This window comes from Pelodiscus sinensis, chromosome 8, assembly GCF_052426305.1.
Source record: "Pelodiscus sinensis isolate ZL-2025 chromosome 8, ASM5242630v1, whole genome shotgun sequence".
Classification (NCBI taxonomy): domain Eukaryota; kingdom Metazoa; phylum Chordata; order Testudines; family Trionychidae; genus Pelodiscus; species Pelodiscus sinensis.
Window position 1 is genome coordinate 50,604,430 of NC_143059.1, and position 21,224 is coordinate 50,625,653.

The following is a 21,224-nucleotide window of genomic DNA, read 5'->3' on the forward strand; positions in this document are numbered from 1 at the left end:
ATACAGCACATGAACTGGGAAATTGTGTTTATTATGAAAAATAGCCAAATGAGTCTACTGTGCTCATTTATCCTGATAATGTGTATGCATATTGCTGGAATTAAAACCAATACTAAAGAGTACTTGTAGTGCAAGGACAGTCTATGCTGACATCCTGTTCTAACATATTCTGAGTACATGGTTATGCACTATTACATTACATAGGATTAAAAAGTGCAGAGGGACATAAACCCTCATGCTTAGGGTGTACACTGATGGAGTTTTGTTTTCTCCATAGACAGATTGTTCTATAAATGTTTACTACAAGTTTTCTTGCAGTTTCCTCTAAAGTATCTGGTGACACAGGTTGGACTGTATGGACCTCTGATCTGACCTGATATGGCAATTTCTATGATTTAACTAGTGCAGTGGTATTTAACTAAAATACCATTTACACGCATGCACTATTTAAGCATGATCAACTGAGCCTGAAGTTTTCCTGCCCAAAACACTAAAAGAAATACAAGCGGGGCAGACTGAAGGTTAAACAGAGGAAGTTTATTGTATAGGATATCATTTGATGTCAACGGAATCAGGATGAAAGGAGAGAGAGAATGGAAAAGCAAGACAATTTCCTTGAAAATTAGAAATGCTATAAAAATCAATCACATCAGCATCAAGCTTTGATAAAAATTATATACTACTTACAATTAAATATAAAAAACTCTATGAAATGTAACAAAAGTAGACCCTGTCATGGAAAGCAGATTCAAATCTTAATGACAATAACCTGTCATTTATGCTGTTTCATCTTTGCATCAACTCTGAAGTTTAAAAGCACATCTACACTGTAGTATGTACTCAAGTAAGAGATTCCAATTGCAACAAATAGATGTCCCAAACTCCTAGGCTACGTCTAGACTGGCATGATTTTCCGCAAATGCTTTTAATGGAAAAGTTTTTCCGTTAAAATCATTTGCAGAAAAGAGCGTCTAGATTGACACGGACGCTTTTGCGCAAAATCACTTTTTGCGGAAAAGCGTCCGTGCCAATCTAGATGCGATTTTGCGCAAGAAAGCCCTGATCGCAGTTTTCGCGATCGGGGCTTTTTTTGCGCAAAACAATACCGTGTTGTCTACACTGGCCCTCTTGCGCAAAAGCATTTGTGCAAGAGGGCTTTGCCCAAACAGGAGCAGCATAGCATTTCCGCAAGAACACTGACAATCTTACATGAGATTGTCAGTGTTCTTGCAGAAATTCAAGCAGCCAGTGTTGACAGCTGCTTTTGCGGAAAAACTTGCCAGTCTAGACACAGCCCTAGGGTTTGGTCTTCCAGTTTAGAAGCAGCCTCAGCTACGTTGCTGAACCATGATATAGCAATGGATTGTTGCAGTGTGGTAGCACAATTCAGGAACACAATTAAAATAAAATTCCAAATAATCACTTAACATTTGACCAGTTAACCAACTCAAGCATGATCCAGGCTGGTCACCGCTCCAGCTCACAGGCCTCTCGCTCCCACAGGCCTCTCGCTCCCAACTCCATGCTAGTGCTAGCTGCTGGCTCCTGGCTTCCAGCACCCAACCAGAGCAGCTCTTGCCTACAGGGCACAGGCCCATGGTGGATGCTGGAGAAGCCCCTTTCCACGACAGCCCCCTGCAGGGATGGACCAGCCTCCTGTCCCCGGCAGGTGGGAAGCTGCTCCAGCCACCACCAGTTACTGCTTAACCGGAACCGGTAAGCATCACTCATTTAGGGTGATGCTTACCAGTTAGCCTTTCACATCTCTAGTTCAAATATAGTACTGTAGGCAAGACAGAGAGTGTTATGTGTAATCTGTATGTATGTTACAATATGTATGTTAAACTGCTTTGAAGACTATCTATACAATACTATACAAATTGGGGAATCTACAGCACTTAAAATTAGTCACATGCATGCTGCTTACAAACACTTGAAATCCATTTTTAAGCATCTGTATTTTATTTTTTGTGTGATTTAGATAAATTAGCCTGCTTAAACAGATTAATAATCTCAGCCTCATTGCCAGTAAAATGTATGTGTGCTTTGAATAATACAGCTACAGTAAATTACGGATACTCTGCATCCTAATATGTAGGTTAGGAAGTTCCAGTATGAAAAAAATATGAAGAACTGGCCACATACGATTATTTAAGTAGTACACCAAGAGATACAAAACATGTTTCTCTGAACATCATGGCAGAAAGCACAGATACATGCTAGACAGCCTAAAAACAGTGATCAGGGAGTAGGCAGAACCATCAACACCTCCCTTCTATAAGAGCCAGGCCAGCAACCTTTCAAAGTATGTTAAACTCCCACCCTTAAAATACCTCTGAAAAAAGAGCATATAAATTAGCAAGAACACACACTCCAACACATCCTATGTAAGAGACAGATTAGTAGCTGTGGTCATGAGATGTGCCCTAGTTCCTGTTTTAATTTAGCTTTCCAAGACTGATCAACACGTGTAATTTAAAAGTGATTTGATACAGCAAGCTAGGTAGATTTGACTTTAAATTAATGAGATTTTGACAACCGCAAACAAAATGGTAATGAAATCCATTTAAACTGATACCTGATGTTTAATATGAAAAGCAAACAATTTTAGCATGGTTTTTATACACAGACTTTTCTTTTGCAATATGAAAGCTGTTTTACCATGACCTTGCACTTAGTGACAATTTAAACCTTGTTCAGTTGTACACAATTAACAGAATGAAAGAGCAGAGAAACTCTTGTTGCTCAGTAACAATTTAATATTTTAAGTGAGGATATGCACTATAACCACAAGAGCTAGATTCATTCTGTTCTTTTGTTTTATGCAAACAGATGTCCAAAATGTAAATCTAGATATAAAGAAACAAATATTTAAAATTTATCTAGATGCATAGAATTTTGGAAGCAAACAATCCTCATTGCTTACTCAAATCATTAGTATTTTAATAACTGGAAAAAAGCTTGGCTTTGTACCCAGGAAAATATCTTAGATATATAGTGGGCAGGAATTAGGGCAAAAGAGCCAAAGAAAAACAGAAGAATGAAGAGACAGATAATGGGGAAGGCACAGAATATAAAGAAATTTAAATACTAGTAAAGAAATGAAAGGATGTGAAGGATCCCGCTGCCCCTGACCTCCACCCCCCCAGCTCTGCTTCCCACTTGCCGCCCCTCAATCTTCCCCGGCCAGCCCCAACCCCGCCCCCTCCTGCGACCAGCTCTGCTTCCCACCAGCCACCCCTCTCCCGATCTCCAGCCAGCCCCGCTGCCCCAGCTCCCCCCTCCCCGCACACCAGCCCTACTTCCCGGCCCTCCCCATTCCTCCCGGCCAGCCCCACTCCCCTCAAGGCCAGTTCTTCCCCACCCCATCAAGTATGGCCGTTTTTTGTTTGTTTGTTTGTTTAGACTACCTGGTAACCACAGCCGTGGGGAGCAGAGCGGATGCCCGGGCCATTGTGCACGTGGGGGTGGGGTGAGTCCTGGATGGCGCTTTGGGGCTGCAGGCATCAGGCACGTGACCTGCGGAGGGGGCGGGTTATTTTTTATTTTTACAGGTTGAGATCGGGCCCGATCGAGGCCAAAAGTACCTTAAAACCTTCTCCTGGAGGAAAGTTACCCATGGAAAGTTTGGTTGTGGTAGGTCTGATAGTGTCCAAGTTATTAGAGCACAAACATACAAACATTCTCCTTTATAGATATAGATATAGATATAGATATAGATATAGATATAGATATAGATATAGATATAGATATAGATATAGATAGCATTTGTACCTGCCTATGTGTCTATCCATCCATAAGTCTGTTTGTCGAGGAACTGCTCCTAAACAGTAAGAGCTAAGCCACCAGATTTGGTATTCAGCTTCCTCTTATAACTTCAAGCAAGGTCAGGGTTTGGATATGCATAGAATGTGATTTTTCCTCATCAAACGGAAAAGGAAGCAAGAATAGTTATAATCCCAGAAGACCTCAGGAGAGGCAGCAAGCACCCTTGCCCATCCACATCACCCCTGGGGAACAGCCACCAGGCCATGTGGCCCCCTGGAAGCAACCGCCAAGCACCCCCACCTCCTCCACAACCCCCACCGCTGCCCTAAGATCCCCCACATCTCCCAACTCCTTGCACTGACTCCTGCACTCCAACTTCTCCTCTGAGTTTCCCATCCCTAGTTCTGACTCCTGCACCCTCACACACACCCAGCCTCCTGCCCAACCGCAGCTCCCTTCCCTGAAGGACTCAAGCAATGCTGAGTAAATCTTCTAGTAATAAATAAATTGAAAATTAGTGATATCCAAAGCAATGGATACTAGATAAAGTCAAACCTTTACTCCAAAAGTCTTACACAGGAAACTTGAAGATTGCAACTCAAGAAATTTAAGAATACAAAAAAAGCTTCAGCAATGAGCTTTAGCCTACAAAATCAATATTATTCAAAGATTTTTCAAAATAAATAAATCAGTCATTTTTTTGAAAATGCAAGTTTGTTGTTCATTAAGTTTCATACAGGGATGTAGTTACAAACTACCATATTTTAGAAAGACTGTCAAGGAAGGAAAGATTAAATATGCACTATCCATCCAAGAAACTGCTTAAAATGCATCTAGTGTAGTAAGTGAATTAAACTGAAGCCAAGGAAACAATTCTCAACACACAGACAAAAATGACAAGAAAATGATTAACTTGAAACAACTCACTAGAAATAAGAAAGTCTTCAACTGTGAACTCTCAAAATGGTCCAGACACTAGTTTTATCCCGAATCAAATGTTCAGAGTGCCCTTCCATTCATTCTATAAAACTATGAATGAGACAATGTATTTTTAAAAGGACCCTAATGCCTTCTCCTATGTAAAACAAAAGTAAGGGGCGGAAACCTGTGAAAATATGAGCAATAAGAGTCAGGAGGAAAAGAAAGCATTGTATAAGCATTGTATAAGCACCATTTAATAAGCACTTAATGCCAACATGAGAAGCACATAATGCAGACAAACTAACAAAAATACTGTTTGAGAGCATTTTGTAATAAGCTTCTGGAGTGAAATCCAGAAGACCATTTCTAGTCTAGATACCAACATGTTTACTAAATCTGAGTCCTGTCCTCATGACAATCCATGCTTATGGACAGATCATAAGCCTTAGGATTATCATTTTCATTTCTTTGCTAGATCACAAAAAAAAAAAAAAAAACCACACACACACACCCCAAAGATGAAGGGATAGGAGAGCAGATAGGTGACATGACTTGTGGTATGCAGGTCCCCATTGAAGAAATCAGTGGGAATCATTCCATTTTCTTAAGTGGGCTTTAGCTCAGATCCTATATGATGGGGCAATGAGCTACAGAAACTGCTGCTCACAGCTCCCATTGGCTACAGTTCACCATTCCCAGCCAATGGGAAGAACGGGAAATAGTGTCCTCGCCCACACCACTTTTTGCAGATCTCATTGTCCGGTATAGCAAACCACGGCCAATGGGAGCTGCAAGCAGTCGTGCCTGCAGACACTAAGGTAAATAAAGCAAATGATACACTTTGGGTCTGTATCAGTAATCCCAGCATCTGTAACCGGATGTTGTCAAATATACTCTTGACAGCAGCAAGAGAGAAAGATTACTTATTTTTTTTTACAAGACTGTTGACTAGTTTAGGTAAAAAGGTGAAGAGCCACATGCTTTGCACATAAGTTTATACAACAACTTCATGCACCAATCTGTATTCTATTCCCACTGCCATGTACACTCATCATCATTACAACATTCACTGGCTATGATACATACTACCCCTTCCACACAGGCTACGTCTAGACTGGCGTGATTTTCCGCAAATGCTATTAACGGAAAAGTTTTCCGTTAAAAGCAGTTGCGGAAAAGAGCATCTAGATTGGCACGGACGCTTTTCCGCAAAAGCACTTTTTGCGGAAAAGCGTCCGTGCCAATCTAGATGCGCTTTTTGCGCAAAACAAATCTGAGCTGTCTACACTGGCCCTTTTGCACAAAAGCTTTTGCGCAAAAGGACTTTTGTCCGAACGGGAGCAGCATAGTATTTCCGCAAGAAGCACTGATTTCTTACATGAGATCATCAGTGTTCTTGCGGAAATTCAAGCGGCCAGTGTAGACAGCTGGCAAGTTTTTCCGCAAAAGCAAGTGTTTTTGCAGAAAAACTTGCCAGTCTAGACACAGCCACAATGTTCTCCGCCTAACTTATTTTCCACATTAATTGAATTAAACACTTATTATAATAAATATATATTTGAAGGACTGTATGTCCCTGGTTTTACTTTAGTTTTCTTTTTGACTCGTGGTACTTCGTAAAAAGAACAAATCCCACAAAAACAGAAGTACATTCCAGTTCTTTAAACAAAAACAACAACAAAATAACCACACAAAAGCTGCAGTTGAGTTTTTTTCTTGGAGACCCTGCACAGGTGCATAGATGCATATTTTCTCTGAAATATCCATTAGCATTTTCATACAATGACAAACTAAACGTGGAAAAGACTTATGGCTTGTCTACATGGAGCAGCAAGTGCTCTAAAGGATGTAATTTGTAAAGCACTCTAATGCTTTGCCCTCCAACTGTCCTGTGAAGATCTTGCGGGCATGCTCTGAAAGGTACTTATTTCATAGGACTATGTTAATGCAAGCTTTACCTTTTAGACCAGCAGGATCTATGTGGGGCAGTGAGAGGGCAACACAGAGAACTCTACAAATCACATCCCTCTAGAGAGCTTTGGAAGTGACAGGTAGACAAACCCTTATTAGCTTACCAACTGTATCTTCCTGCCAAAGCAAGTGTCTCTTCAAATTTACATATTTCAGTGTTTTGTCTGATAGCATTAAATGTCACAAGCAAGGAAGTCTCTGCTGCTTGAAGACAAAACTAACAGGCCCTATTGTCAGGAAGTCTGATATCTGGCTAATTTTCCCCAATCTTAAATTTCATCCCCTTACCCTTACTTATACAAAGCTTCTTCAAAAGAGCATTTTTTCTAGCAATGCTTGCTCCCCCCTTCCCCCCCCCCCAAAAAAAGTGCTATAAAACTGAAAAGAAATGTGGGTAATCTTTGACAGGGAAGGCTCTCTCACTATGCCCTTTCTTTCTCACATTGCATTTTTATTATCATTATTAAAAGCAGTGCTACTGGTTAGTAACTGCCAGACCAGTATTTTTTGTATAAAAGTTGTGCATAAAATTTTCAGTAGATTCCTTTTTTACTGTCTAGTATCTCTAAATTCTACTGCTAACTTCCACCCTAAATTTATCAGAGATGCTTCTCAAGTTAAGTCTTCAGCACTAAAAATACTTACGCTAGGCAAGACAGATGAGCAATTTGAATGTTTATCATAAGAAGAATCAGTAAGTTACAGACAATAGTACCAGCATATTCCAATGACAGGAATCAAGCATTGCAAGACATAGAGAGATGTAAATCTTGATTTTGCAAGGCACTGAAGTTCAACAATTCATCTTCAACTCAAAGGGTGTGTCTAGACTACAGGGTTTTGTTGACAAAAGTGGACTTTTGTCAACAAAACTATACCTGCGTCCACACTGCCTTTGAGTTATGTCGACATAACGTCGACAAAACTCAGCAGTTTTGTTGACGTATGTAAACCTCATTCTACGAGGAAGAACACCTTTTATCGACAGAGTTCTGTCGATAAAAGACATTATTGCATCTACACTGTCCTTTACGTCCACACTGTTATGTCGACAAAGCGGCTTGCTTTGTCAACAGAACCGGATGTAGTCTAGACGCTCTTTGTCAACAGAAGCTTTGTTGACAGTATCTGTCGACGAAACTTCTGTCGACAAAACCCTGTAGTCTAGACATACCCAAACAGTTGAGGAATCCAGCAGGACTGGGCCTCACAATCACTTGTTAAAGTTAATTACAAATTCTAAATCTGTTTCAAGGTGCTTCAAAAAAATATACAAATATTGGGCCACATCATCATGTTACAACCTGGCACAGCTTCACTGACATTAAGGATCAGGCCTGCTGCATTTTTTAAAAGTACTTCAAAAGTTTAGGGGTTTTTTTTTTTCTTACTTTCACTTTTATACAGTTATTGAAACACCTCACAAAAATACTGCTTACTGTTTTAATAGGAGATACACTACAGGTCCAAAAGCAATATTAAGTTTAGGGTCCTATTAAATGCATGTCCATTTTGGTAAGTGTCATGGTCGGGGGATTTTTTTAAATTTTACATTTCATGGTTTCAGATGTTTAAGTCTGAAATTTCATAGAAGTGTAACTGTGGGGATCTTGGCCCAAAAACGGGCCATGAGCAGAGTCACAAGGCTATTGAAAGAGCGATTATTGTTCTGCTGGCCTTACTTCTGAGCTGCTGCTGGTGCCAGTGGCAACTGGTGACAGTGGAAGAGAGAAGCACTGGCCCCACCTCTCCCTGCTCCTAGCTCTGCCTCCCACTCCACCCTTGCACCATCCCTCCCTGCCTCTTCCCAGCACTCGAGTGGCACAGCTGGGGAGCAAGCAGCACCATGCTGGCTGGAGCCACCTGGCTTGCTCCTTCCTCACCGCTGCTGCCTGTGAGTGTGGAGGGGTGGGTGCGCCCTGTGGCACAGACTCCTGCTGCCAGCGCTGCCCCTCCTGCTGACCGGCCCCTCCAACCTTCGGGGGTGCATGTGGTCCCAGAGACACACTCCATGTGTCACCAGTGCTGTGGTGGCAGCACTGCCCTTCAGAGCTGGGCAGCTAGAGAGTGGAAACGGGTTGCGAAGACAGCACCACTGCCAGTAGCAGTGAAGAAGCAGTGGTATGGTATTGCCACCCTTTTGCCTGTGTCACCACCAAAGGTGGTTCTGACCTGGCCCTGGGAGCAGTCCATGAAAAGGATAAAGTCCCGTCCCTCCACAGCCTGCCTGGGACTAGCAACTGGAACCTGGCATGCAGTAGGCGCCTGCATCTCTGCTCATCCCTGGTGCTCAGAAGTTAAAAGGGGCTAGGGCTGGCTGCGTGTGTGGCGATCAGTGCCCTGCCAATTATGAAAGACATTTCCCAGGATGGGATTTTACAGAAGTTTTGCAGCTATTTAGCAACGGCTCATTTGTACACAAAGGGACAAGTCACTGAAGAGTTGGGGGCCCACGGTCAACAATGTTCTTAAAGTTACGTGCCCAGCAATTATTCTTCCTATAATTCATGATAATTGTCATTAAAAGCAGCTGAAAACATTCGTAAGCCAAATTTATATCAGATTTTATCTTTTCTTAATCTGCAAAAATCTCTGAACATAAATACATCATTCTGGAGGTGGAGGGCTAATACATCTTTCTTTGCAATCTGCTTTGTGTTTGGAAAGTGCCAGCTCAATGGAGCTCTGATCTCGATTGAAGACCTCTGGGCTACTGCAATGTAAATAGAACAATTATTCTATGCCCCATTTACCAAAATAAACAAACAAACAAACAAATAATCAGAGATTGATTTCACACTTCTGTATTAAGGTACCACAGTCTCACTCACAAATCTTAGTAAGGTGGGGAGGACAATAAATGTAAATAAGAGCCAGAGGAGGCATGGAAAAGGGGAATGCCAACTCCATGACACTTGCCTATATCCTGCAGGATCCAGATCTGCAGGCTGAGACCCAGGGTTCGGGCAGGTACAATGATTGCGTTACCCCATTAAGAGGAGCACCATGACAGGCCTTGCAGGTGTCATGATTTCCAAGGCCACAGACATGAGCGGGGTGAATGGTAGCAATAAAACACAGTGTCCACTGATGTCTCTCATATCTGACAGTTCACCCATAATTTTCATTTAGGGCACTTTCCTATCCCTTCTGTGGAAGACAGAGAAGGTAAACTCAGACACACTTGCTTTTTTGCTCATACTTGTTCAAACCTCCACCCATCTGTAGTATATGATCAATGGACTTATTTATTTATTAAAAAGAAAAGAAAGAAAAACAAAAACACTAAGAAAACTGCACAACTGAAATCTTGCAGCCAGTATCAACCTTCTCAATTCTGTAAAAATAATCTCCAGAGATTCACTGTGCACTGAATACAAAATATTTCCATAGGCCAGATGATACCAACCATGTAATCATTACGCCTTCCAAAAATAAACTGAATTCAAAATAAATTAAAATACATTCCAATATTGCAATAACCACCACAAGAAAAAATAAATCCTGTTAATGCATAAACTATTGCAGTGGGTGACCATACAATACCTCAGTAAATTGCCTCTGCCAGGACTCTCCTAGGCCTCAGCCTACCCAGTGTCATATTTTCACTCCAGTTTATAAAAATAGTAACATTTGTTAGATAGTCTCTAGAAGCACATGTATAATTTTTATCAGCCAATGCCAGAAACGAAAACAGCCATATTTTTCAAACTACTGTTTGTTATTGTATTACAGGTATACAGGCTACCCTTCTGATAAATATACTTTGTGAATCAGACTGCACATAGAATATACAGTAACGTTTCAGTAGGATTAGTATGAAGATGGGCACAGACAACAAAAGAAAAAAATGTGTAAAACAAGATGATGTTTTTACACATGTAGCCAAATGGCTGGTACAGTCACATTTCATTAAGCTTGAATTCTGCAGTGTCTAAGAGCAAATCAGTTAAAACAATATTTGAACTATTATATTGGATGGCAAGAGATAGCAATTTGTAAAATTAGCATTGTATAAGTTATACTTATAGCTACACTCTACACAGAATATAACATACAGTACTCTTTAATATCATCCATTCAATTTATGATGCTCTGAATTTCAGGACACCAAACTGTATTTGATTTTATTTTCATTAAAGTTATTTCAAGAAATCAATAATAAAATGATTATCAAGAAACAAATATCTCCTCACCACAAGCCACTAAGTGAAAGCCCATACATTTAGCTACAATTACCAATCAAAAGATCCTCAGTACTCCAAGGCAGTAACATGCAAGTGGATGCAATAGCTATGTTCCCTGCGGGTCATATTTTACAATATTCAGGGAGGCAATGCAGGCAAGCTGCATGTTACCAAAATGCATTATGTGTGGGCAGTGAATCAAAAATTCTTCCAGCTTACATAGTTATGTATCATGCCTGAGGACAAAGGATATTGCTTGGCATTGGTTTTTGCTTTATTATTCATATTGAAAAATATAAATTATGTGCAATACTGCTCAAATTTTAAAATCACTTTAAAAAAAAACAATTCTGCTTATAAAGTGCCACCCATTAAAAAAAAGCAGCAGGATCTCTTTGAGCAATCCATGGGATCTCCTGTACCACCTTGTCTATCTTCAATAGGATACATTAGGATTCATGCAGCACTCATGGTACACCTGCAGATGTACCTAGGAGCCTCCTCCCCACCACATTTTAATAAATGCTACTATCTAATCATATTTTGTGTGCATCTTTTATCTGTGTTCTTTCTTGATAAAAGAATTTACATGACAATTCCATCAGAGTTTCTCAAGATTTCAACTGCTCTTGCTGCTCACTCACTCTTTGGAATTGATCTTTGCTCTCTAATGAGAATTAACTAAAAGTCTCTTCTGCCTATCTATACTGACTGTCCAGGTGAAAGTGTACCTTGGAGGAGGAAAATATGGGACTGGGACATAGAAGAATTATCAGTGCCCTATGCTAAGACCGATGTTCCCCTCTACTGTTAAAATAATTTCACATCCAAGGCCATGAGCAGCAGTTGATTGCAGCCACATTCATTTTGTACAGTAATTTCACTGACAGGATCTAATTCATTACTATGCACAGCTTTTGGGATGCCCTACATATTATTTAAATGCCAGCATCACTGTTTAAGATTTAAAATAGTTGCTGCAAAACAGATTACATCAATACAAAGGAGAACTTTGTATAACAAAAGAAACCAAGGACTGCTTTCAAAATAAAGATTCTGTTTTGAGGCAAAAATATATAGCCACCTACAAATGAGAAAACAAACAAAAGAATATATTTAGTGAATGTGTGCCATCAAGCATCTCCTATAAAGTTACTATTCTGTTTTCTCCCTCTCAGATTTCCTAAAGAATTACCCATCCTAATGTCATGACAACAAGGTCTTGGGGCGGGGGCAATGTCTTCAACGTGCATATTGGCTTATACAATGCACTTAAAGTTAAAATAGGCTTACAATGGCATCTTCCAAGTGAAGTAAAGCAAAATCAACAGCTTTTTAATAGAAACCCCTTCCATAATCATAAATGTATAAATGGTAACCAATGTTCTCCAGATCATTTCTGAAAAACAGAACTAAGGACACAAATCTGTAGCTGAAAGGACCAGTGGATTATAGCTTGTTACTGCTAAAAACTCCAGTTAAAATTTTTCATTGTTCACTTGTCCTCCGTTACAGTATATTACACAGCTACACTCAGATACGTACAATTATTCATTTGATATAATGGCTTATATGGGAAAGTTATACCAGTATAAAGTAGGATGTGAATTAAAACCATTATAGTTTTTAAATCAATGTAATTCTTCCATACTCATAGCCCAGTCCAAGAGTTTACTTTACATCAGTTCACCTTATGACACTTTGAAAGTAGTTTACCCAAAGGAAAAAAAATGTTTTTTATTCTGGAATAAGAGTGCCCAGACGGAGGAATTATACCCATATAACTAAACCTCAGGAATTATGACAGTGTAATTATACTGTTATGACTGAAAAACTTTCTAGTATATAGACTTATAAGTTGCACTTATTGATGATTTGACTAAGGATGTAAAATCCCAGTCAATCAGGTAACTGGCTAGACCACAGGTTTAACTGTTCAACCAATTTAGTGGGATCCTATTCCCACACCCTGCATGGGAAGACCAGCAGCAGGGGCTGGCAGTGCTAGGCACGGGGGAGGGAGGCAGCTTCTGCTCCTGCCACGGGCCCCTCCACACCCATGTGCAGGCGGCTGGACAGGTCCTGCGGGGGGGAGGAGGGGACAGCTCCTGACCCCCAGGAGGCTGGAGCAGCCTTCGGTCCACAGTGGGCCATGGACAGGGGGCGGCTCCAGGATACCAGTTAACCAGTATCTGGTAACCATCACCTAGCAGAGTGATGCTTACCAGCCCATTCACATCCCTAATAGCAACTATTACTGACAAAAAGTATGCAATTAAAATGAGTTAAGCTTATGCGTGTTTCAATTAAGTCAGATTAAAACATTCAAATACAATATTTGTTTCTTCACAAAAATTCTGTTAGTTTTTTTTATGAATAGAATAACTGGAAAGTGAACAGTTTAGGATCTCAGCCTGTTTACTATCACCCAATCTAGGGGCAGATTTACAAAGAAACATACTGTGCCCTGGCACAGAGCCCCCTCATCAACATGGGGCCCCCAGGGCTGGGCAGTCCTGCATCTTCCTACCTCTGCATTGCAGAATTGTTTGTTTTTTCCCCCCACTCTTTGACCTGACACTAGTTCTCATCACTGCAGCATGACCATCTCAAAAACCTGGATTCATTTACTACTCTCTGGGAAAAGAGAGAATATCAGCAGTAGTACAGATGTAGATCCAAGGAATAGAAAGATCACAGAGGAAGTCTGTAGCAGAGGCAGAAATAGAAACCAGGTTTCCTAGGTACCAGACCTCTGCATTAGTCTCAGGATAATTCATCCACCCCAGTAAATGCACAACTCATCCCCATTCACTGTTCACTGTTGCAAGTGAGAAAAAATTACTATTGACATTAGCATAATTTGACGCTATATAACTAATGGACTGAATAAGGCAGAAAAGTTTGTGGACTCTATTTGCTGAACAAACTTGGCTCATTCACTAATGAACATGTGCATCATACAAGGTAGGGGTCCTAAAGATCACAGAGCCAGAGTTTTATAAATCACACTGTTCCCAATTAATGTTCATCCTCCTATATGGAAAAGAAATTAACCACAAATCTCAGAAGGCACACAAGTAGTTCCTCTGACACACCTACGCCTGATTCTGCGATCAAATGTGCTTAAGGACTAGAGTCCATCTTAGGGGTATCAGACTGTAAGAATACAGTTTAGTCACACAGAACTGTGGCCTCAATTCAGGCTAAATTTACTATAGAAGAATGGGAAGCAATATAAGACTAACAAACCCTATAGAATACCTACAGAGAGTTCAATTTTTTTCCTACTTCCACCAGCTTCAGCACCACTGCTGCAACTCTGACACCAGAACTTTCACATTGATAGTAGGTTTCATAATCGAAGAAGGAAGAGAAGAGGAACAATAAAAAGGACACGAAGTAGGATAACTGCCAACTAAAATAGCAAGTAGAAAAAACAAAGATGAATAAGAGTTCAAGTCGTTTTAACTGAGTTCATACCTCAAGCCACATAGATTTTGAAAGCCTTGTCTTAAAAAGCCCCACACTTTGAACATAAAAATAGCAGTCATCATCTTGCACCTGCACTTCACAAGCTCATGACAAATTACTGTAGTTCAGTCATCTTAAATCATACTGAACATGATCTCTCTGTAGCTCAAAACCTGGCTTCTTTCACCAGTAAAATTTGGTTCAATAAAAGCTATTACCTCATCCACCTTGTCTTTCTAATATCCTGGGACCAACACAGCTAAAACAATACTGCAAACAATTTATATTTTAGGTACATAAGGACCCCTGTTTTTAAAAACGGTGTCTAAAGAAATTAGACAAAAATAGAATACAATAATTTTAATATATAAAGACCATTTAAAAGAGGATAAGAAGCATGTTCACATACATGAGAGAAGAACACTCTTAGGGTTATAGAATGTTATAGGATACAGAGCTCAAAAGGCAATGAAAACCACAATGAGGATCGCCCATGGCTTTCCTTGACTGGAAATGGCAAACCACAGCCAATGGGAACCACAAGGCTCCATGGCTCCAGACTAGGGTTGCCAGATGGTTTCAACAAAAATACCGGACACACTTGACATTACATCACAATCTACATTACATCTTATTTAGAAAATACTGGACATTTATATTTTCTCATTTATATTTTCGCAATTTGTTTCCCCGAACAGAAAGCTCAAATACTGGACTGCCCAGTTCAAAACTGGACACCTGGCAACCCTACTCCAGACCCTGTAGGTAAACAAAGTGGCGCAGGCCCACTACTGCCTTTTCTAAAGCAGGCCCGCAGCCCACTTTGAGAAACATTGCCCTATTGCATTCCCTTCCCTTTTAATTTTGAAATTCTTTTTTATTTGCCTCTCAGCTATCTTTGCTTGGCACACACACCTCTCCTTTCTCATTCTGAACAGTTTTGCTGCTTTCCCACTGTGTGACTTCTTGCCCTACCTCACCAGTCATTCTTCTCCTGGCCCAAATCCCATTACACTACGGTAGCATTACTCAGCAAAATGACAAACACTAGCTGCCCAGCAAATCCTAAGAAAATATCAACAGGAAAGAGGATGTTCCCTCCCAGAATGGCCTCTCCTCTGGTCAGTCTTTCCCAGAATTGCTGTTCCAGCCCTTCATTGGCAGAGGAAGGGAACAGAGGCTGCTGTACCTATATAAATGTCTTTCTTCACACAGCCTTAAAACAGGGATGGCAAGTAAGATGGGCCCATGGTGCCTGTGCCCCAGGAATATTGTGAGCCCAGAGCCAGCTCCACCAAGGCCCCACCTGCTGCTCGGCGGGCCTCTTCTGAACATCCCTGCCTGCCTTATGCAGCAGGTAGCTGTCCCCGTAGCTTCCTGCTGCTCTCATTCACCAACTGCTACTGCAACCAGTACCAAAGGAGCAGCAGTGAGGGCATGTTGCTGCACTTGTGGAGGGAGAAGGTGCATGGCCCCCCCCAAAAAAAAACAGGACAGGAGGGACCTTCCCCTGGCTGGACTTCCTAAGCAGCAGTCTGGGGGTATTTGGGTGACTGACATGCCAAGGAGGAGGTGGTGTGAGGACAGGAGGGCCCCTCCCCGGAACTCTATTCTCTTGGTAGGGGGAGGACTAAGGGAGTCATCCTCTCTGGCCCCCAGTCCTGGAGGGCAACCTGCCTGCTACACCCTAAACTCTTCATCTCCAGCCCAACTCCTTGCCTCAGCCCAGAGAACACTCCCCGCCCCCCACTCCTTCCCAGAGCCTTGGCCAAATGGGGGGGGAGGGGACGGCACATGGATCCATCTGGGCACCACCACAAATAATACAAACCCACCACCCTGCCTTAAAGTATCAAAATGTAAAAGCTTTGATTTGTTGTTCTTCCACCCAAACGTTTGAGAGACTTAATTAGTCACTTGTCAAAGAGAGCTCTCATCTATGCACATAAAAAAGAAATGTAAACTGGCATTTAAATCTTCCAGCTGAATGCAATTAAATCGGCATCAAGAGTTAAGATCAAGTTCCCCCATCTTAATTTTAAGAAGTCACTAATTACAGTGTTAATGGAAACTAAGATCTATTCAAATGATGTAGGGTGTTTTTATTACCCATTTTATTCCTAGTCTATACTCTAGATTTCCTCATAGCCTTCAAAATTATTTCTTAAAAACAGACTTGTCTCCTGTATCACTGCCATTTATTTCACTTATGTCCACTAAATTATGTCCAGTCTGTGGATCAGACATATCCTAAGGTAAAACTTAGGTATGATAAACCAGTAATCTGTACAGTGAAGAAGCTACACTTAATGACACCTAAGAAATACATACTTGTTTAAAGACACTTTCCCAGATACATGACAAGCACAAATTGTTCTCTTTCATACCATATTAGCTGTCCAGTCTAGTATCCTGTCTATTAAGTCTCCAGAACCAGACAAAGTGTAAGAGACCCCATACTGGAAATGGAAATTCTTAGATTAGGTTGGGGATGGGAATTTGAACAAACACAGGTTTTTCCTGAAACCAAAACAAGAAAAAATTGTTTTATTTTGAAATTTCCTTCCAATTTTTCCCCATTTGTCAACAAAAGAGAAAACTGAAAAAGCACACTGGTAAAGTTATTTTTTGTACAAACCTAAAACAAAATCTAGAAAATTTCCACAAAAACATTAAAAACAACCTGACGTTATTTATTTCTCTCAACATTTTTTCATTGAACACACTACCCATTTTCTAATCAGTTCTAGATATTAAATATGCCTCCATGCTGTTAAGCATTTTAATTTCAACAGTTTTCATCAACTAAGCATAAACAGAGCTGATGAGTTCCACAAAAAGATAAATTGCTAAAGAAAACCTAGATGATGCAGGAGGTGAATTTAACAGGGATGTTGTAGTGATCCAGTCAATAGTGAATCACAATGTTCAGTATGGTGTCAGGAGACACTGTGGACTATTAAAATTGGAATTTTAGATATGAAGAGTAGTATGTCAGCGTTACAGGCTAAAAGGCTTTGCTTGAAAACTCCAACCTGATAGCAAAAAATGACCCTCCTGGAAAATGTGTGTTTTGCAGACTCATTGTCACAGGAAGTTCAGTTTAGTCCAGTCACTTATAAGGAATGACAATGAGCAGTTCTTAAAGAGGAACACCGGGGAAATGGCTTGAATTGCATTTTAGGTAGTTTCATTTTGCATAAAATGAAAACTCAGGAAGGGGTTTGGGAAGCCACCTGCTTACAAGAACTTATGTTGTAAGCTTTGAAAGAAGTGTTGAGCTCTGGATAAGCACAAGAAAAATCAGACTACGTCAAATAAGCATGAAAACAAAGCAAGAATAGGAACACCTGGAAGAGAAAGAAGAAAAACCATTTTTTTAAAATGATGCTAATCCTATTCAGGAAAACACAAGAATATATATGCAACAATTTTTGCTACACTATACATTGTTTAAAGACTCTATGTAACGCACATGAAAAATCTTTTTCTTCAAAAGCCTCATAAAATCACAGAATACATCAAAAACCTTCTTATCCCCTCTTTTCAAGCAGAAACTTATAAATGAGTCCAAATAAAAGCCCCATACCTACTCAAATCTAAACTTACGAGGAAGTTGAAAAGTGTATGTCAGGTTTGATACTCAAGCCTGTCACTACTGAAAAATATACAATGAAAGTGATGGGTTACCTAAACCTATTTAACAGGAGCATTGGGAGGCTTAATCACTGAATGTTTATTAGATGTTCTGAGATCCTTGAATGAAAAATACTATGTTGTTTGCTCCCTGTGTACCTTAGGAACTCGGCTAGCAGTTCCCAGAATTGTGACCTTCCCTCCCCCCCGCATCCCCCTTCTGTTCTGAAATTTGATTTGTCCTTTTCATATGTGTTCATTTTTTTAATTGTATCCTTTGGTATATATGGTTGTGACTATTTTCTTCCACTATTTGATCTGAGGAAGTGGGTCTGACCCACAAAAGCTCATAATCTAATAAACCATCTTGTTAGTCTTTAAAGTGCTACATAGTCCTGTATTTTGTTTCAGTTCCCAGAATTGTATATCTGGAGAAGAACTAATATTTGATATAAGCAGACAAAGTAGTATAAGCAATTGCTTAGGATCCTGGAGCAGCTCAAGAGGGTGCTTTTTACTATGTGTTGTGTGAAGAGCGGGGGGGAAAGGCGCAAATATTCCTAAGGCTTTTACTGGGCTAATACCACCTCCTAGTAGGAGCATTCCCAGTAATGACTCTAGATACCACAGTATCAGTTGCATTAGACTACATCATAGACAGATTGTGGAATTTGCTGCCCCATTGGTCCTGTGATTGTTCATCTTCAGGACGGACATGCTGCAAAGATTGTTGATTCATTTTTTTTTCCCTTGAGGGAGAGGCATCAAGGCCAGCCTTGGGGTGGGCCACCCATCTGTGCAACTGCAGTCTGTGGTCGGGGCACTGTGTGCACGCTGCCAGCTGACAGAGGATCACTGCAACTTGTAGAGGTGATACATGGAGAAGGGAGATTTCTCCTTGCTTCATCCCAGCAGAGCAATGGAAGAGGCAAGGGCTAAGAATGATCCTTCTGTTCTCCCCCCCGTGTGGAGGAAGGGAGGCGAAGGAGTGAAGAGTAACACCAACTATTCCAGTCACTTTTCTAAACTGGGCTGTGTTGTGAGATGAGCATCAGGACTGCTGTTCTGCTGCCCTCCCCTTACACAGCCTCGGGGTGCCAAAATACACGGGTGCCATTTTCCCTAAAGTCAGCCCTGGGAGGCACGGTGGAAGTTCAGGAAGCTCTTGATTTTCAACTGTCAGTACTTCAGTGGTATTTACTTCATTACCGCTTTCAACAATACACACACTAACACTATTACCAGCACAGAGACAAAAGATCAGACAGCATCTTACAGAGAATGATCTCTTCAGCCATCACTCCTATGCATCTAGTTTTCATTTTAAACAGGAAGAGTAAAGTTAATCTCATTCAGTTAAAACGGACAGTGTGTTTGGTAAGTGCTATTTTGGCACCCCGAGGCTGTGTATGGGGAGGGCAGCAGAACAGCAGTACCTGTACTGAATGGAGAAGGGAATAAAAGATGGATTTTTTTTAAGTGGCACCTAATTTATGCTAAACCTTGTATTAACCCCCATACTACACATATCTTCACAAAAGCAAGACTGCTTCAAAAACAGATACTGCACCACAAAGCTGCCTTCCCTACCCATCACATCCAGGCCTCCAAGTTGGTGGGTGCAAAGTGCTTTTTAAAGCATTGCACCGCTGTAAGTGTGACGTCAAATACTCAATATTTTACCTCTAAAACGGAGGGTGAGACCCTGGCTTCACTGAGGTCCAGGAGAGTTTCTCCGTGGATGTCAGCGGAGCCAGGATTTCACCCTGAGGAGGGGAGGGTGTTTAAACCCCCTTGGCTGGAGCAGAAATGTCTGAAAGAAAAGGACATTTATTCCCAAGGGGTGTTAGGGCCCCATTCCCGCTCTGGCCTCGGAACTGCAGCGGAGCAGTAATACCGATTCCTAAGGGAAACAACCCCAGCAAGCGCGGGCTGAGGAGAGGTGAGCCGGGGGATTTCAGCAGAGCCTGCCGAAGGCTGAAGCAGGCCAGCAGCGATAACCCGGCCGCCCCCTCGCGCCTGCCACCCCACTCAAGTTGGCTGCCGAGTTCCTCCAGCCTGCAGCCAGGTGTGTCTCGCTGCCGCTCCCTGCCCGTCTCACCTGTCCCAGCCTCGCGGCGCTGCTGACCGCACTGGCTCCTCCGCGGCACGCTTGGCCCGGGGACGCGCCATGCCCCGCCCCGGGGCAGCTGCAGAGAGCAAGCCGGCAGGTAGAGCAGCCCAGCCCCTCCCACGGCGCAGAGACCGCCTGTCTGCGCACAGCGGCTCCTTCCCCGCCCGTGGCCTGCGCTGCCCTGGCCCGGGCATGTGGCTCCAGCTGGAGAATGCACCGGGGCTGGCGCTGCTGGGGGGGTCGCAGCAGCCCATGCCCGGCTGGACAGGGGCGCCTCGCCCGGCCCCGCTGCCTGGCTCCCAGCGCCGCTTACCTCAGGAGCACTCGCCCGGCAAAGGCAGCGGGCGCCCGGCCGCCCCGGTGCAGCAGGCGGGGGACGCCCTGGCATTCACCCTGCCTGCCGGAACAGCAAATCGCCGTCGCCGCCTCTGCTGCCGCGCGCTCCGAAGCGGCGTCAGCCGGGAGCCGCCTGCTGCTCAACCGAGGGATCGCAGCCCGGGGCACCGCCAGTCAGCTGGGCAATCCGGGAGAGGCTGTGCGGGGGCCAGCACCTGCGGGAAGCGGGAGGGAGCAGCAGGGTGGCCTGGCAAATGGGGCAGAGACTGGAGGGAGGACAGCCGGGGGGCAACCCAAGAGCTGGCATGTGAACGGGACTCGGGGATGAGGTGATTGTATAGTCGGAATGAGGGAAAAGGAGGGTCGGATTTTAAAGCTGGCCTCCCCCACGTGAGGGCAGAGTGTTGACTGCAATAACTGCAGTTCATACACCACAATCTAAATGTCTACACCAGTAGGCAGTTAGATTCAGGTTTTCTAAAAAAAATTGTTCTAGTTGTCTCCTAAGCCACCTTGATTTGCTGTGCAGACCTAGCCTTAGAGCTGTCTGCATTAACCAGCCAGGCAGGTTTAGGCCTGATCCTACATTCACTTGCAATAGGGTTGCCACTTCTGAGTTAAAATAATAATAATACTTAATTAATTAATAATAAAAAGAACCAGATACTCAGGATGATTGGTGGCCCATAAAAGTGGATACCTGGCAGTGTGCAGGAACCTCTTTGTGCATTTCCTGAGACAACTATCTCAAAAAAAAGCAATCCTGAACAGGTGACAGCCCTTGCCATTGTGCCATCTGTAAACCAAGCCTTGAAATA

At 42.2% G+C, this 21,224-nt stretch overlaps 1 protein-coding gene across 6 annotated transcripts in view; it reads right to left on the minus strand.

Moving 5' to 3' along the window:
* Positions 1 to 20,522, minus strand: part of PTPRE (protein tyrosine phosphatase receptor type E) — a 263,311-nt gene extending 242,789 nt beyond the window's left edge. For 2 of the 6 annotated variants that reach the window (XM_075935266.2, XM_075935265.2), the window contains exon 1: positions 20,384 to 20,522. In XM_075935266.2, coding sequence (XP_075791381.1) covers positions 20,384 to 20,458 — 75 coding nt within the window. In that variant the 5' untranslated portion in view covers positions 20,459 to 20,522. Of the gene's footprint in view, positions 1 to 3,410; positions 3,625 to 20,058; positions 20,173 to 20,383 lie in introns of those variants that run through there. The other 4 variants (XM_075935272.2, XM_075935269.2, XM_075935270.2 and 1 more) reach the window with 4 other exon arrangements.
* Between the last annotated feature and the right edge of the window lie 702 nt (positions 20,523 to 21,224).